Below are 19,294 nucleotides of genomic sequence, written 5' to 3' on the forward strand. Positions count from 1 at the left end.
TTTTTTTTTAATCAATGAAAAACTTTCTTTAGTAGTAAGATTTCATTTTGTGCTATAGTATGAATTGTTCGAGGTGTGAACCGAAAGCATTTAAGATTAAACAATAATTAAAATGATTCACACTAGTCTAAGAAAATGAATATGGATAGGTAGGTTTTCTTTGTTCTTAAAACATACCTGTTATTTTTACTCCTTCCTTCGTTTCAGCTGGTAAACCAACACCAAACTCATTTTCTCCGGAGACTCTGAAGTAGTAAATCTCCCCTTCTTGTAAGTTGGTAATTTTGTAGGAGAGGCGGTTACAGTTGCTGGTCACTGAGACCCATGCTTTCTTACTGGCCTCCCGTTTTTCTATGTAGTAATTCTTCACTGGTGCTCCACCATCATTTTCAGGAACATCCCAGGATAACACTGCAGACTCTCTGGTGACATCATGTACAGTGATATTGGCTGGAGAACCAGGAGAATCTAAAACTTTGACAACTAAGGTCAGTGAAGCAGCATTCAAAATATTCTGAATTGTTAATGTGTATTTTCCAGAATCATTTCTATTGGCATTTTCAATAGTCAGTGATGTACGAGAGTCTGTGGAATCAATATAAGCTCTAGTGCGGAGGTCAGTGTCTGGTTTGCTCCAGGAGACACTGGGTACTGGTCTTCCTCGGAAGGGCACAGTCATGGTAAAAGAGGCACCGGCCTTGACGATCAAGGTCTTCTTCATTTCACTGTCAAGATCAAATACAGGTTCTTCTTCTCTTTCCTTTGCTATCTGGGGATCGGAGCTATCACTGGGATCACTAGCACCGACCTTATTGATAGATCTTATTCTGAAAATGTATTCGGCTCCTGTGGTTAGTCCACTTATTGTGTATTCTGTGCCCCTTAAGTTCTGAATGGCAGTTTTCCAGTCAGTTTCATCAGATGTTTTAAATTCTACAGTGTATCCAGTTACTGGGGACCCACCATCAAATAAGGGCTTAACCCAGCCAATAGTTATATTGGTCTTGCCTGAGTCCATGATATTGGGTTTGGATGGAGGAGATGGTAAGAACACGGGATCTTCTGCCCGAGTTAAGGGAGAGGTTTCACTTGGAAGGCTCAGGCCTGCAGCATTTTCTGCATATACCCGATACTCATATTCACATCCTTCCCGAAGTCCTGTTGATTTCACTCTCAGATCATAAACTGGTTTTTTGTTTACACGCACCCATCGTAGGCTGTTTTTCTCTCGCCTTTCAATTATGTATCCAGAGATTTCACTGCCTCCATCACTTTCTGGTCTTGCCCAGCAAAGTGTCATGAACTCTTTGGTCACAGATGTAATTTCCAAAGATGTGGGTGGACTTGGAACCGTAAATGGATCTAGCGCCTTTACAGCCACACTCTCCAGGGGCTCGCCAACACCATATTTATTAACACCGGTTACTCTAAAGATGTATTCATTGCCCTTGAGCAACTTGGTCACTTTACAGGATGTTGTCCTTAACTCTCCTTCACATATTGTCCAAGCAAGGCGACTTGTCTCGCGTTTTTCTACAGTGTAATAGTCGATAGCTGCGCCACCATCTTCTTGGGGCGGTCCCCAAGAAACAGAGCATTTCTCAGCAGTGAGGCCAGTTATTTCAAGTGGTCCTGCTGGTGGGCCAGGCTTATCAAGTACCTTGCAATTAACTGCCAAAGACCGAGTTCCAGCAACATTCTTCAGTGTTAGCACATACTGCCCAGAGTCCCGTCGGACACAGTCTTTCACTGTTAGCAAAGTATTGTAGTCCGTTGAGACAATTTCTGTTCTTGCTCTCTCTTCAATTTCTACACCATCCTTGGCCCAGGAAATTACTGGCAGAGGTCGCCCTGCAATGTCTGCATTTATCTTAAGGACCTCTCCAGCTCTGACAACAATAACGTCTCGGAACTTGACATCCATCATAATTCTTGGAGCCTCAACATCGTCTTTAACTGTGATAGGTCCAGTGGATTCAGATGGCTCACTAGTTGAGTCAGCAGCATTCCTTGCGAAAACCCGGAATTCATAACGCTGATCTTCAGTAAGTTCGGCAACTTCAAAGTATGTTTCTTGTACGTTAGTAAAGTTGCACTTCAGCCACCGGCCATCTGGTAGTTCTCTACGTTCAACAATGTATCCGGTGATCTTAGCTCCACCATCATAATGTGGTTTAGACCATTTAAGTGACACTGATTTCCTTGTGATATTTGTGACTTCAGGTTGTCCAGGAGGGTCACAAGGGTCTCTTGCAGGGACTGGTTCACAAGACTTACTGTATTTACCAATTCCAGCAATAGTCTCAGCAGATACACGATACTCATACATCAGTCCTTCATCAAGGCCGGAGACTTTCTTTTGAGTATCAGTGATGAGGCTCTTATTTGCTTTTGACCAAAGAATGCTGCTTCTTTCTTTATACTCAAGGTGATAGCCAAGTACTTGACTTCCTCCATCATTAACTGGCACTTGCCAGGTTACCAACATGGTGGATTTTGTGGCATGCACAACTTTAGGAGTACCAGGAGGACCTGGGGGGCTGAATGGATACTCTGCAACTACGGCTGAAGATGCACTGTAGGAGCTCTTTCCGTAGCGGTTTTCTGCACAAACACGGAACTGATACTCACTTCCTTTTACTAGACGAACTATTTTAATGGATGTTCTTGCAACTGCCTGTGAAACTATGTGCCATGTTGTAGAAGAGGTTTCTCTCTTTTCAACGATGTAATTGCTAATCTGGCAGCCACCATCATATTCTGGAGGATTCCAAGAAATGGTTACATTGTCACAACTAACCTCCTCAATATGTATAGGTCCAGGAGGTCCTGGTTTGTCAAGCACAATTATAGTAATAGGAACTGTTATGGATCCAGCACTGTTTGAAACACATAACTCATAAGTTCCAACATCTTCCCTCAAAGCTTCCTTAATTGTTAGTGATGTTACAGTCTTTGAAGAAGAAACATTTACTCTAGTTGTCTCTTTAAGAGTCTGGCCATCTTTTTTCCAGCTTACAGTAGCTTGAGGTCTTCCTTTAAATGGAACATCAATCTTCAGTTGGTCTCTAGCCTTTACATTGAAAGTATTGAAAGGAAGCTCAACTGAAGGCTTTATTTCAATATCTCTCGCAATTACTGGCACTCCAAGTTGTCTTGGATCACTTTTTCCTTTTTCGTTAAGTGCAGCTACCCTGAAGATATACTCCTCTCCAGCAGTTAGGCCAGATATAGTTGCTTCTAGAGTCTTAACTTGTGTGCAGATGCTCCATTTTTCACTGCCTTTGGTCTGCATTTCAACTACATAACCGGTAATTTTGCTGCCACCATCACTTTCTGGTCTCTCCCACTTAATTGTAGCTGTGTTACAGGTCACATCAACAAGAGTTACTCTTCCAGGTGGAAGGGGTGTTTCAGAAACTTTAACAGGTTCAGTTGTTTCAGCTGGCAAACCAATCCCATATTCATTGGAAGCCAAGACTCGGAAGTAGTAAGAACATCCTTCTTGCAGGTTTTCAATTTTAAAAGAGTTCTTCGTGCAATTGTTTGTAACAGTAGCATACACTTTTCTTGTAGTTTCTCGTTTTTCGACGATGTAGTTCGTAATCTTAGCTCCGCCATCAATCAGCGGTGGTTCCCAAGCCAGTGTCACTGAATCTTTCTTCACTTCTCCCACGGTCAAATTCACAGGGGCACTTGGTGAGTCGAGAACTCTGACGTTAACAAAAACAGTTTTAGAGCCACTGTTGTTTTCTAGTGTCAGATTATACCGACCACTGTCAAATCTGGTAACGTTATCAATTACCAACATTGTATATGAGCTGGTCACCTCAATCTGGGCCCGGTCAGTGAGAACGCCTTCTGCCTTTTCCCATTTAACTTCAGGTTCTGGTCGACCTTTGATAGTGACAAATAAGCGTAAAGTAGCACTCGCACGCAGAATGACCACTTTTCGGAGATCAGCATCCAGTTCTATTTCTGGTGGCTCTTGCCTCTCTTTAGCAACAACTGAACCAGGTATAGTTGCAGGTTCACCTACGCCTTCAGAATTGATGGCACAAATACGGAAGTTATATTCAGTATTTTCTTTAAGCTTGGTCACGGTGAACTGCTTTCCTTGTAATCCTGTTGGTGGAGTGCACATTGTCCATTCGGCAGCAGTGGCTTCTTTGACCTCAACAACGTAGCCCTTAACAGGAGCACCGCCATCATAAATTGGCTTATTCCACACCAGGGAGACAGAAGATCTGGAAGTGTCTGTCACTTTTAGATTACTTGGTGGTCCTGGTGGATACAGAGCATCACATGCACGATAGAAAACAGATGGCTCACTAGGTTCACCCACACCAGCTGCATTTTCAGCAGCAACTCGGAATTCGTAGGAATGCCCTTCAGTAAGGCCAGTCACCCTGAATCGAAGATCTGTTAGTGTTTTCTTGTTGCACTTGGTCCATCTAATGCCTGCCTTATCTCGTTTTTCAAGAATGTAGCCCTCGATTTCAGCACCTCCATCATCCACTGGGCGTGCCCATGTTACGACCATAGACTCTTTGGCGATTGCTGAGGCTTCAGGTGGTGAAGGAGGACCTGGTGGTTTATAAGGATTACGGGCTACAACAGGCTCAGATTCCAGAGGCTCTCCAATTCCATATTTATTCACAGCCATGACACGGAAAATGTACTCATTACCAGGAAGAAGTTTAGTGACTTTGTAGTTAAGGGTCTGTACCTCAGTTGAAACCTGGGTCCAGGAGAGTCTGCTTGTCTCTCTCTTTTCAATGATGTAATGTGAGATATTAGCACCACCGTCTTGTAAAGGTGGGTTCCATGCCAGGTAACATTTTTCAGCAGTAACTCCAGAAACTTTCAGAGGCCCTTCAGGAGGCCCTGGCCTGTCAAGTACCTTTACAGTGATTGGTATAGACTTCGTACCACCCACGTTGCTGAGTTTCAGGATATATTGTCCTCCATCACTACGTATACAGTCTTTGACAAGAACAGTTGTTTTCTGAATAGTAGACTTAATTTCCATTCTGGCAGTTGTTTCTTCAAGCTCTTTTCCATCTTTTGACCAAACAATATCAGGTATAGGTGTGCCACGGATATCAGCTTCAAGGACAAAAGTGTCTCCTGCGTGAACAACGATGACATCTTTGTATCTGGGATCCAGTGAGGCATTTGGTGCATCAATTTCATCTCTTGCAGTAATGGCGCCAGTGCTTTCAGATGGTTCACTAAAGTTGCCAGCTGCGTTTCTTGCAATTACTCTGAATTCATATCTTTGGTCTTCTACAAGTCCACTCACTGTATATTCAGTTTCTAATACATTAGTAAAGCTGGCTTTCATCCAACGGCCGTCAGGTAGATCTTTCTTTTCTACAATATAACCTATTATTTTGCTGCCACCGTTATAGGCAGGTTTCTTCCATTTCAGTGTGACACTGTTTCTTGTAATAACAATGGCTTCAGGGCGACCTGGTGGGTCACATGGATCACGCGCAACAAAGCATTCCGACACTTTGCTCGGCTTGCCGATGCCAACGATATTTTCAGCAGAAACTTTGAACTCATACTCCAGGCCTTCATCAAGCCCAGTTGTTTTGAATTTGGTGTCTTTAATGGGAGTCTTATTTAGTTTGACCCATAAAATGCTGTTCCTTTCTTTCTGTTCAAGATGGTAGCCAATAACTTTGCTGCCTCCATCATTAACTGGCTCGTGCCACTGCACAAGCATTTGATCTTTTGAGACTGATGTCACAAAAGGAGTGCCAGGTGGCCCGGGTTCTTTAAATGGATATTGTACAATAACTGGTTTAGAATCCAAGGGGGCACTTTTTCCATACCTGTTTTCTGCAAAAATTCTAAACTGGTACTCAGTGCCTGTTTTCAGTTTGGGTATTTTAATTGTTGTTCTTGCAACTGTTGCTGATACCATGTGCCAAGTGGTGGTAGTTGTATCTCGCTTCTCTACAATGTAGTTGCTTATTTGGCAGCCACCAGTATAGGCTGGAGGTTCCCAAGATATGACCACAAAGTTTGCACTAACTTCATCAAACTGAACTGGTCCCACTGGAGGTCCAGGCTTTTCCAAAACGATAATGCTGAGATTTTCCGTTGCTGTACCTGCACTATTTGTTGCTGTTATGGTGTATTTTCCAAAGTCATCTTTGTTACTTTCTATAATGTGCAAAATAGTTGAGGTAGCTGTTTCCTCAACATTTACTCTTGTTGTCTGTTTAAGAGGCTTGCCATCTTTGACCCACGAAATTTCAGGTCTCGGTCGGCCAATAACAGGAATTTCGATTTTAAGATCTTCTCCAGCTTGGACACTATATGTGTTAAATGGTAACTTAAAACTAGGCTGTATAGTCAAGTCCTTGGCTATGACAGGAACACCAAGCACTCTTGGATCACTTTTTCCTTTCTCGTTGTAAGCCTTGACACGGAACTGATATTCTTGTCCAGAACTCAGACCAGTAACAACTGCATCGCAGACTTTGGATTCAGCCACAACACTCCATTTTTCTGTTCCTTTGGGCTGCATTTCAACAACATACCCCAGGATTCTGCTACCACCATCATGTTCAGGTTTCTCCCACATCAGCGATGCACTAGTCTGGGACACGTCAGTGAGTGTGACCTTTCCTGGTGGGGAAGGAGGTTCAGCTGCTTTCACAGCATCAGTGGTTTCCACTGGAACACCAACTCCAAATTCATTTTCAGCCATTACTCTAAAGTAGTACATGGCTCCTTCTGTAAGATTCTCAACTTTAAAGCTTGTTTTGCTGCATTTATTACTCACATTAGCATATGCTTTTCTGGTTGACTCACGTTTGTCAATAACATAGTTCTTGACCTTTGAACCCCCATCGATGATGGGTGGTTCCCATATCAGAAGGACAAAATCTTTTCTCACTTCTTTGACTGCCAAATTCTGTAGTGGTCCTGGGGTGTCAAGAACTTTCACAGTTATAAAGGCAGATTTAGATCCACTGCTGTTTTCCAGCTTGAGAGTATATTTTCCAGCATCATTTCTATCACAGTTATCTATTGATAGTTGGGTATAGTTTGCTGCTTTTTCAGTTTGGACCTTATCTGTGAATTCACCTTCCTCTCGAGACCAAGTGATCTCAGGTGTTGGGCAACCTTTGAATGGAATGTGAATTCTGACAGATCCACCAGCTCTTACAACAATTCCTTTCCTTAACTCAGAGTCAAGGTCAAGTTCAGGTGCTTCGAGTTTATCTTCTGGTTTCACAGTACCAGGAACTGATGTAGCCTCACCTAAACCAACTTTATTGAGGGCACAGACTCGTATTTTATACTCCTGGTGTTCAGTGAGTTTTGAAATTTCAAATCGAGTGGCTCTCAGGCCAGTCTGTGGAGTAACTATTTGCCATTCTTCTTCATCTGCTTTACACATTTCTACTACATATCCCAGGATCTCACTGCCACCATCGTAGATGGGTTTACCCCAGGCAAGTGTAACTGAATTTTTAGTGGTGTCTACAACGTGTGCATTGATGGGGGGGCCAGGTTTGAACACAGGATCGCAAGCCTTATAATAAACTGTAGCTGGACTTGGTTCTCCAACTCCAGCAGCGTTTTCTGCAGAGATTCTGAATTCATATTCATGGTCTTCTGTTAATCCTGTTACTCTTAGACGTAAATCTGTAATGCGGCGTTTATTACATTTTATCCACCTAATGCCACTTTTGTCTCTTTTTTCTACAATGTAGCCAATAATCTCACTTCCACCATCACTATCTGGACGGTTCCAACAGACGGTCATGGAGTCCTTGGCAATGTTCGTGACTTCCAGGCTTTTTGGTGGTCCAGGAAGCACAAATGGATTTTTCATGAGTACTGGTGCAGATTCCAAAGGCTCTCCAACACCGTATATGTTGACAGCCATTATACGGAAAATATATTCATTCCCTTCTAAGAGTTTGGTAACTTTCAGAGAATTGGGTACAACCTCTGAAGCAACAACAGTCCAGGCAAGCCGGCTTGTTTCTCTCTTTTCCACAACATAGTGAGAAATGTTGCTGCCACCATCTTGAAGTGGTGGAGACCATGTTAATGTGCATTTTTCAGCGGTGACTCCGGTAACCTGGACTGGCCCTTCTGGAGGTCCTGGTCTATCTAACACTTTTACATTCACTGGGAATGACTTAGAACCTGCAACATTGGAAGCTCTTAAAATATACTGTCCACCATCAATTCTAATGGCATCCTTTACAATAAGTAAAGCCTTGAAATCTGTGTTCTTTATTTCACATCTAGCAGATTCTTCAATTTCCTTATCTCCTCTTAACCACTCAATGGTAGGTAGCGGCTTTCCGTGGACATCAGCTTCAAGCCTGAATGTTTCTCCAGCATTTACCACAATTGTGTCTCTGAATTTTGGATCCATTGAAATTCTTGGGAGTTCGACCTCATCCCTGGCAGTTATCGGTCCAGTACTGTCAGAGGGTTTGCTTATTGTACCAGCTGCATTCTTTGCAATGACTCTGAATTCATATCTTTGATCTTCAGTAAGACCTGACACCGTAAATTGAGTTTCAATGACGTTTGTGAAGCTGGCTTTCATCCAACGACCCTCAGGCAAATCACGTTTCTCTAAAATATAACCCGTAATCATACTTCCACCATCATATGCTGGTTTGGCCCATTGTAAAGTGATTTCATGTCTTTTAACTATTATTGCTTCTGGGGTTCCTGGTGGGTCACAGGGATCTCTGGCTACATAGCATTCAGAATTCTTGCTTGCTTTGCCTATACCAACAATATTTTCAGCATAAACTCTGAATTCATATCCGATGCCTTCTTCAAGATTGAGTGCTTTAAACTGGGTGTCATGAATAATAGTTTTGTTGACCTTTGTCCACAAAATACTATTTCTTTCCTTTCTCTCAAGGTGGTAGCCTATGATTGGGCTTCCGCCGTTATTGACTGGTTCATGCCACTGTATAACCATGGAGTCTTTGGAAATGGCTGTGACAAATGGTGTGCCTGGAGGGCCTGGTTCTTTGTAGGGATATTGAGCTACAATTGGCTCAGATTCCAAGGCAAAGCTTTGTCCATATCTGTTTTCAGCGAATATTCTGAATTGGTATTCTGTACCAGTCTTCAGTTTGGTCACTTTGAGTGTAGTTCTGGCAACAGTAGCAGAAACAACATCCCATACTGTGGTGGTTGTATCTCTTTTCTGAACTATGTAGTTAGTGATCTGGCAGCCCCCTGTATATAATGGAGGTTCCCAAGATAAGGTAATACTTTCAGCACTGACTTCATCAAATTTAACAGGTCCTTTTGGAGGATCAGGCTTATCTAGGGTTATAATTTCGATGGATGCTGTCTTCTGACCAACAACATTAGCAACTGTGATTCCATAATGTCCACTGTCATCCTTATGAGTTTCTTTAATACTGAGTATGGTGAGGTCAAGTGAATCAGTAACATTGATTCTTGTAGTCTGCTTCAGTGGAAGACCGTCTTTAGTCCAGGTAATGGTTGGCTTAGGACGTCCAGAAATTGGCACTTCTATTTTCAAATCTTGGCCAACCTGTACGCTATAATTGTTAAATGCAGGTCTTACATCTGGCTCAATGACCAGATCTTTGGCAACTACTGGAACTGCAAGAGACCTAGGATCACTTCTTCCCTTTTCATTTACAGCCACAACTCTAAAAAGATATTCTTCTCCCTGAGTTAAGTTGGTAATTACGGCTTCAAGGAACTTGACTCGAGCACACTCTGACCATTTCTCACTGTGTTTAGCTTGCATTTCCACAATATACTGAATGATTTTACTGCCGCCATCATGTTCAGGCTTTGTCCAACTTAAAGAGACACTGTTTCTGGTGACATCATCCACGGTTATTTTTCCTGGAGGCTGTGGGACTTCTGCAACCTTAATTGGATCATCAGTGTGAGCGGGAAGGCCGATACCATACTCATTCTCAGCTGTGACTCTAAAGTAGTAACTGCAACCTTCTTGGAGTTGATCGATTTTCCAAGAATTCTTATGGCAATTTGTTACAACTGCAGTGTATGATTTCCTTGTGGCTTCACGTTTCTCAACAATGTAATTTTTAATTTTGGATCCCCCATCCAACAAAGGAGGTTCCCATGTAATTGATACTGAGTCTTTGGTGATTTCTGTGACTTTCAGATTAACAGGTGGACTTGGTGTGTCCAGGACTCTCACAGTAACAAAAGCAGTCTTTGTCCCACTGCTGTTTTCTAACGTGAGAGTATATTTTCCACTATCATATCGGTTGACATTGTCAAGAACAAGAGAGGTGAAGCTGCTAGTGCTGTCGATTATAGCTGCGTCTCGGATTTCACCATCCACCTTTCCCCATTTAACTTCTGGTGTAGGACGACCTCTAATAGGAACAAATAACCTTAAGGAGCCGCCTGCCCTTATATTTATAATTTTCCTTAGTTCTAGGTCAAGATCAATGTCTGGTGCTTCCAATTTTTCTTCAACTATAATAGGTCCAGGGACATCGGCATGTTCTCCAACTCCAACTTTGTTAACGGCACAGATGCGGAAGTTGTACTCATGCTTTTCCAACAGCTTCTCGACTTCTATATTTGTTTTATTGATTCCAGTCGGTGGAGTGCACATTGTCCATTCACCAACACTCATGTCACATTTTTCAACAATGTATCCTTGGATTTCACAGCCACCATCATATATCGGTTTGCCCCAAGAAAGGAAGACGGAAGATCTGGTAATATCAATGACTTTGGGATTGTTTGGAGGTCCTGGCTTATAAATAGGATCACAAGCCTTTTGGTAAGCAGAAGGTGGGCTTGGTTCACTGAGTCCAGCAGCATTCTCAGCTGAGACTCTGAATTCATAATTGTGATTTTCCAAGAGTCCAGTTACTCTCAAGCGCAGTTCACCAATCAGACGCTTATGGCATCTTGTCCATCTGATGCCCTCTTTATCCCGTTTTTCAAGAACATATCCAAGAATTTCACTGCCACCATCAGATGCTGGCCTTTCCCATACAACAACCATTGAGTCCTTGGTCACCGCTGTGATTTCTGGAGCTTTTGGTGCATCTGGCACTACAAATGGATTCTTGACAAGTACTGGCTCAGATTCAAGAGGTTCGCCAACACCATATCTGTTGACAGCCATTATACGGAAGATATATTCATTGCCTTCAAGAAGCTTAGTAAGCTTGCAGCTGAGAGTTTGCACGTTGGCATCAACCACAGTCCAAACCAAGCGGCTGGTTTCTCTCTTTTCCACAATATAATTCATGATATCACTCCCACCATCTTGTAGTGGGGGTTTCCAAGTGAGTGTGCATTTTTCTGCTGTAACTCCTGATATAACAATAGGTCCTTCAGGGGGCCCTGGTCTGTCAAGAACTTTGACATTTACAGTGACTGATACCTCTCCTGCAACATTTTTGGCTTTCAGTATGTAATTTCCACTGTCAACACGTATTGCATCCTTTACATTGAGACTGGTGGCAAAATCAGTGCTCTTTATTTCTAATCGAGCCGTATTTGAAAGCTCCTGATCACCTTTTATCCACTGAGTGGTTGGTACTGGTTTGCCATAAATATCTGCGTCAATGTTGAATAACTCACCAGCGTGAACCACAATTGTGTCTTTGTATTTTGGATCCATACGAATTTGTGGTGGTTCTACCTCATCTCTTGCTGTTATTGCTCCTGTGCTTTCTGAAGGCTCACTAAACACTCCTGCAGCATTTCGAGCTATAACCCGGAACTCATATCTGTGATCTTCAGCTAGGCCAGTTACTTCAAACTGAGTGTCAATGACATTTGTAAAACTGGCTTTCATCCAGCGGCCCTCGGGCAGTTCTTTCTTCTCAACAATATAACCAGTGACCTTGCTTCCACCATCGTATGTGGGTTTCTTCCACTGAAGGGTCACAGAATTCCTTGTGACAATGATTGGCTCTGGCCTTCCTGGTGGATCACATGGATCACGGGCTACGTAGCTTTCTGACACTTTACTTGGCTTGCCGATGCCCACAATGTTCTGTGCGGAGACTCTAAATTCATATTCAATGCCTTCGTCGAGGCCAGTTGTTTTAAACTTGGTTTGAGGAATGGGTGTCTTATTCAACTTAACCCAGAGGATGCTATTTCTCTCCTTGCGTTCTAGATGATAGCCAATGACTTTGCTACCTCCATCACTGACTGGCTCATTCCAGTGTACTTCCATACTGTCCTTGGAGGAGAGCGTTACGAACGGTGTGCCAGGAGGGCCAGGAACTTTGAATGGATACTGGGCTACAGTAGGCTCTGAATTGAGGTAGGTACTCTTTCCATATCTGTTTTCAGCTGCAATCCTAAACTGATATTCACATCCAGTCTTTAACCTGCAAGCTTTTATTGTTGTCCTTGCAACGGTAGCCGACACAGTCTGCCAGGTGGTTGTGGAAGTGTCCCGTTTTTCTACGATGTAATTACTGATAGAGCTTCCACCATCATACTTAGGTGGGCCCCAGGAGAAAGTGATACTATCAGCTGTCACTTCATCCATCTTAACTGGCCCCGTTGGAGGCCCTGGTTTGTCAAGAACAATAACATTAAGGGTTTCAGTAGCTTCGCCGGCTGAGTTAGTCAGTTTAACTACGTAATGTCCAACATCTTCTCGGCAGGCTTCCTTTATCGTCAGTAGTGAGTTATTTTCTGTGCTCTCGGCATTTACTCTGGTTGTCTGCTTCAGTGGTACGTCATCTTTATGCCAGGTTGCAGTTGGCGTAGGGCGTCCGATGAATGGAACATCGACTTTCAGATCTTCACCTGCCAGTACAGTGAAAGTATTGAACAGGAGTTTGAAGGCTGGTGGAATGACAAGATCCTTGGCAACTACTGGCACACTCAGTTGTCTCGGATCACTGATGCCCTTCTCATTCTGAGCAGAAACACGGAAAGAGTATTCTTCACCCTGAATTAATCCAGTAATAGTGGCTTCGGTGACTTTGACTGTGGCACATGTGGCCCATTTGTCACTGCTTTTGCTCTGCATCTCTACAATGTAGCCTAGAATTCGGCTGCCTCCATCATGCTCAGGTTTCTCCCAAGAGAGTGACACGCTATTTCTTGTGATGTCCACCAGAGTTATTTTTCCTGGAGGAAGAGGTCGTTCTGATGCTTTCACAGATTCTGCGGTTTCAGCAGGCAGCCCGATGCCATATTCATTTTCAGCGAGAACCCTGAAGTAGTAACTACAGCCTTCTTGAAGCTGGTCTACCTTCCAGGAAGTCTTGTGGCAATTTGTTGCAACAGTTGAATATGCTTTCCTTGTTGATTCCCGTTTTTCAACAATATAGTTACTTATTTTTGAACCTCCATCAAGAAGAGGAGGCTCCCATGTCAGTGTGACAGATGTCTTAGTGACCTCCTTTACCTTCAGATCCTGTGGAGGGCCTGGTGTATCCAGTACTCTGACACTGACAAATGCAGACTTGCTGCCGGAGCTGTTTTCTATAGTTAGTATGTATTTGCCACTGTCGAATCTGTTTACGTTTCCAACGATAAGCAGGGTGTAAGAGCTTGTGGACTCAATGCTAGCTTTATCTAAAGATTCTCCGTGTTCCCGGGTCCACTTCACCTCAGGTACTGGCCTTCCTTTGATTGGAACAAAAAGTCTCAGGGTACAACAAGCTCTTAAGGTAACAACTTTGCGCAGTTCAGCGTCCAGTTCAATCTCTGGAGGCAGCATCCTGTCTTCAGCCTTTGGAGTTCCAGGAACAAGTGCAGGTTCCCCAATGCCTTCAGAATTCATGGCATAGATGCGGATTTTATATTCCTGGTTCTCTGTGAGGTTGGTGATGGTGTAAGAAGTTGCCCTGAGCCCGGCTGGTGGAGTGACAATATGCCATTCATCTTCTTCTGGCAGGGCAGTCTCAACCATATACCCAGTGATTTCGGAACCACCATCATAGATAGGTTTGTTCCAAGCAATTGAAATGGATGATCTGCTTGTATCTAGAACACGTGGGTTACCTGGCGGGCCAGGTTTAAACACAGCATCACAAGCTTTATAAAATGGACTGGTAGTACTCGGTGCGCTGATTCCAGCAGCGTTCTCAGCCATGATCCGGAACTCATATTCATGTCCTTCTGTCAGTCCAGACACTTTATATCTTAAATCAGTAAGAGTCTTTCTGTTGCATTTCACCCAGCGTTGGCCAGCTTTATCACGCCGTTCCACAATATAATTGATGATTTCGCTGCCGCCATCTGAGTCAGGATATCCCCAGCAGACAACCATGGAATCTTTAGTAATAGTTGTAACTTCAGGATTTTTGGGTGGATCAGGAGGTCCATAAGGATCTAGTGCAAGCACAGGCTCTGATTCCAGTGGCTCTCCGATTCCAAATTTATTTACAGCCATCACACGGAATATGTATTCATTGCCTTTTAAAAGTTTAGTGACCTTTAGTCTTGTTACTTGGACTTCTGAAGCAACATTTGTCCATGCCAGTCTGCTGGTTTCACGTTTCTGAACTACATAATGGTCAATTTTGGCACCTCCATCGTCCAGTGGAGGCAACCATGACAATACACCTTTTTCTGATGTTACTTCAGATACAGCTAAAGGTCCTTCAGGTGGGCCTGGTCTGTCAAGAACTTTGACATTGAAAATATGTTTAGCAAAACCACCAGGATTGGTTGCTGTAAGGGTATAGGCACCGCCATCCCTTCTTAGTGAATCCTTGTTTACCAGATTAGTAGAGAAATCTGCCACTTTAATTTCTAATTTTGCTGTGTTTTCAAGCTCCTTTCCATCTTTGGTCCATTCCATTGTTGGAGGTGGGCGACCTGAAACATCAGCCTCCAGCTTGAATGCTTCACCTGCTTTTATTATAATTGTGTCCTTAAATTTGATATCTACTATTATCTTTGGTGCTTCAATGTCGTCCCTGCATGTGATAGCATCTGATGGCTCAGATGGTGGGCTAATAGCACCAGCAGCATTTTTGGCAATCACGCGGAATTCGTATGCGGCATCTTCTGTCAGTCCGCTGACTGTAAATTCATTCTCCAAAATGTTGCTGAAGTTGGCTTTCAGCCACCGTCCGTTAGGAAAATCTCTCTTTTCAACTATATAACTGGTAATTTTAAAGCCTCCAGTATATTCAGGCTTAGCCCATTGAAGGGTCACTGTGTGTCTAGTAATATTTAGAGGAACTGGTTTCCCAGGTTGGTCAATGGGATCCAAAGCTAACATAGGTTCAGATGGCTTGCTTGGCTTGCTTTTGCCAGCCATGTTTTCTGCGATCACACGGAATTCATAAGCAATACCATCTGTAAGTCCACTTGATTTGAAAATGTTGCCTGGTACTAATGCTTTGCTCACAGTCTGCCAGAGAATACTATTTCGTTCTTTTCTTTCAATGTGGTATCCTAAAATGGGGCTTCCACCGTCAGAAAGAGGCTCATGCCAGCTGATTGTTATTGAATCCTTGGTAACTGCAGTTACCTGAGGGGTACCAGGAGGCCCAGGAACCTTAAATGGATAGTTGGCAGCTACAGATGCTGATATGATGCCTGGTCCAACTCCGTATCTGTTTTGAGCTTTTACCCGGAATTGATACTCCACTCCGGTAGTAAGGTGAGTGGCTTTGTAGGTAGTGCGTATAACAGTGGATGCTAACTCAACCCATGTGGTACTGTCAGTCTGTCGCATTTCTACTACATAGTTGCTTATGGGTACACCTCCATCATTCTCAGGTGGGTCCCAAGAGAAGGTGACAAAATCAGATGAAACTTCATCAAATTTGATTGGTCCAGTAGGTGGCCCTGGGATATCATGGACTTGAATGGTGATGACATCACCAACCTCTCCTACAATGTTCCTTGCTGTTAATGGGTAGGGCCCACTATCACTTCTTACACACTCGTTGATATTTAAGATGGTTGAAGTTGCTGTGTTTTCAAAATTAACTCTCTGGGTCTGTTTAAGAACCTGTTCTCCTTTCTTCCATGTAACCGTGGGCTTTGGTCGACCTAGCACTGGAATTTCAACTTTGATGTTGTCACCAGCTTTAGCAATGACTAGTTTTTGATAAATGCCATGGAGATCCAATTCTGGAAGCACTGTCTGCTCCTTGACAACGACGGGTCGGCTTTCTCTAGGGGCACTTCTCCCTGCACTGTTCACTGCCATCACTTGGAAGGTATATTCTTCCCCTTCAGTTAGATTCTTCACAACACATTCTAACCCCTTCACGGTTGTGATGTGGGTCCACTGGTCAGAGCCTTTTCTCTGGGCTTCAATCACATAGCCAGTGATCTTACTGCCACCATCGTGCTTGGGTTTAGGCCATGCCAGGCTGACTGTGCTCTTAGTTATGTCCATAATGTTAAGACTGTCTGGTGGTGATGGTGCTTCGGAGGCTCTTACAGGCTCTGTTGTTTCTGTCGGCTCACCAATTCCATACTCATTTTCTGCCATCACTCTGAAGAAGTATTCACATCCTTCAGACAAGCCAGTAACTTTGTATGTGCATTTAGGGCACTTAGTGGTGACCGTGGAGTAAGATTTCCGTGTTGCTTCTCGTTTCTCCACAATGTAGTTTGTTATACGTGAGCCCCCATCTATCAGTGGGAGGTCCCAGTGCAGGGTGACACTCTCCTTTGTGATGTCAGTAGGCCTCAGGTTAAGGACAGGTCCTGGTGTATCCAAGACTCTGACGTTAACAAAACCACTTTTCTTCCCAGCGGGGTTTTCAATGGTCATCACAAATTTACCGGTGTCATATCTGTTACATTCTGGGATGATCAGGAGCGTGAACGACTCTGTACTTTCAATGTTAGCTCGGTTTTTAAGGTTGATATCGTCTTTGGTCCATGTCACTTCAGGAGCAGGACGACCTTTAATGGGCACAAATATTCTAATACTGAGTCCTGCTCTCACAACAAGGGTTCTTCGAAGCTCAGCATCTAGTTCAAAATCAGGAGCCATCTCCCGTTCTACAATTTCAACATTTGAAATCACTGCTGGCTCCCCAACACCTGCATCGTTGATGGCACTGATTCTAAAATTGTATTTTTCTTTAGTCTGAAGATCAGGGACGACAAACTCAGTGATTCTGAGGCTGGTTCCTGTCGTATCCTTTATCCAGGCATCATCTCCTACTTTTTGATGCTCTACGACATAGCCAGTGATTTCAAGCCCACCGTCATAATGAGGCTTGCCCCATGCCAAAGAAGCAGACTTCTTGGTGGTATCAGTGACACGTGCATTTGAGGGTGGTCCTGGGGGATCTGAAAAGGAAACAAAGGCACAAAAGTGTTAAGGGTTCAGCTTTTGTATAAATTATATAAAATATTGGCACTTCCAAATGAGCTGTATTGAAAAAGATAACTACTAACATGCCACATCTTTCATTAGAACAGGATTTGAAGTATCACTAGGTGGACCAATTCCTGCTTTGTTCTCTGCACTGACACGGAATTCGTAGGTGTTTCCTTCTTGCAGTCCTGTTACTTTGCATCTGAGATCGGAAACTGGAGTCCCTGTTGCTCTCACCCATCGCAAGCCTTTCTTCTCTCTCCTTTCTACATGATACCCTGTGATCTCACTGCCACCATCATCAACTGGTCTTTTCCAACTGACAGTGGCAGTGTTTTTAGTGACATTGGACACCTCTGGTTTTCCAGGGGGGCCAGGTGGACCTGAAAAGAAAGCAAATTTATGAGAAATCAATGATTTCCTAAATTCTGCTGCAAATGCTTACATATCAATTCCCTTATGTGCTCTACGTACCAAATCTGTCTACCATCTTGACAGGTTCAGACTGTACAGGTTCCCCTTTGCCATACTGGTTTACGGCTGAGACCCGGAAGAGGTACTCATTTCCCTGGATAAGTTTGGTTGCCACATGCCTGCAAGACTGAATATCTTCAGCAACCACTGTCCACAAAAGTCGGCTGGTTTCTCTCTTTTCAAGAACATAAGACTTAATTGGTGAGCCGCCATCTTCTAAGGGAGGTGTCCATGTAAGCGTTGCTTTTTCAGCAGAAACATTACTGACTTCGATCGGACCTGGGGGACCAGGTACATCGAGGACTATCACCTTCACGTGCTCCTCCTTTGTGCCAAAAGCATTGGTAGCAGTGATGGTGTATTCACCAGCATCTTTTCTAGTGGCATACTTGATAGCAAGCATGGAAGATGTTGGGGTTGAAGTTATCTGAACGATGTCTGATGGTCTGATGTCTTTTCCTGCCCTGGACCAACTTGACTTTGGAAGAGGCTTGCCGAGGATGCTAATGGCATTCAAAACAATGGTGTCATCTGCTTTAACAGTTAGCCCATCCTTTATTGTGGGATCAAGGACAATGGTTGGTGCCTCTGCAAAGAAAAAAAGAACATTTTAATCAGAAAAGGAAGGACGCTTAATTCACTATTGTTTATGTGCATAAAAAGTAAAATAGACCTACCATATTCATCCTTGCAAATAATGGTTCCTGTACTTTCTGATGGAGCACTGATAGCACCTGCTGTATTCTTTGCTCTAATTCTGAATTCATATTTTCCACCCTCAACAAGGTCAGTAACAGTAAAGGCACAATCTGGGACATTAACATGGTTGGCTTTCATCCAAGATTTAGAGGGAAGATCTCGCTTCTCCACTATGTATCCAGTCAACTTATGACCACCATCATATTTGGGTTCAGTCCAAATGAGAGTCACTGAATTCCTTGTTACATTAATAACTTCAGGTTTGCCAGGAGGATCTAAAATAAAGCAAAAAACAGACAAAGAAACCCAGTCAAACACACACCAATGTTCTCTTCATGAAGAAAATACACCTGGATTTTTCTTTGTATAATGACTTACCAATTGGATCAAGTGCCACAACTGGCTCTGATGGCAGGCTTGGCTTGCCTACTCCTGCTAAATTGATTGCCATAACTCGGAATTCATATTCCAGACCTTCAGTTAGTCCTGTCACTTTGAAGTCTCTCATCCTAACAGGAGTCTTGTTAGCCCTCTTCCACAAAAGGCTATTTCTTTCCTTGAACTCAATATGATACCCTACAAAAGATCCAGTGATGTGTCAATTCACATAGAACGTACAAATGTAGCCTGATTTTTAAATACATACATACAAACATACACACTCACGGAACAAGTAATCATTCTTGCTTGTATGTATACTTTTATTACCTAGGCATAGAGCCATTTTTTTCCTCTTGGAATAGACATATTTATTGCACCTTCCGTCAAAAAATTTTAACTTACAAAAATAGATATCATTAAGAAAGCCTT

General features: G+C 43.2%; 1 protein-coding gene across 1 annotated transcript in view; it reads right to left on the reverse strand.

Annotated features, from left to right (window-relative positions):
- Window positions 1-19,294, reverse strand: part of TTN (titin) — a 283,596-nt gene that overhangs the window by 32,261 nt on the left and 232,041 nt on the right. The window contains exons 276-280 of the mRNA XM_067026386.1: window positions 18,863-19,060; window positions 18,463-18,759; window positions 17,786-18,373; window positions 17,392-17,694; window positions 178-17,283 (exon numbers count right to left, since the gene is read on the reverse strand). Of these exons, the coding sequence (XP_066882487.1) occupies window positions 178-17,283; window positions 17,392-17,694; window positions 17,786-18,373; window positions 18,463-18,759; window positions 18,863-19,060 (18,492 nt within the window). The remainder of the gene's footprint in view (window positions 1-177; window positions 17,284-17,391; window positions 17,695-17,785; window positions 18,374-18,462; window positions 18,760-18,862; window positions 19,061-19,294) is intronic.

This window comes from Kogia breviceps, chromosome 2 (genome assembly GCF_026419965.1).
Source record: "Kogia breviceps isolate mKogBre1 chromosome 2, mKogBre1 haplotype 1, whole genome shotgun sequence".
Lineage (NCBI taxonomy): Eukaryota > Metazoa > Chordata > Mammalia > Artiodactyla > Physeteridae > Kogia > Kogia breviceps.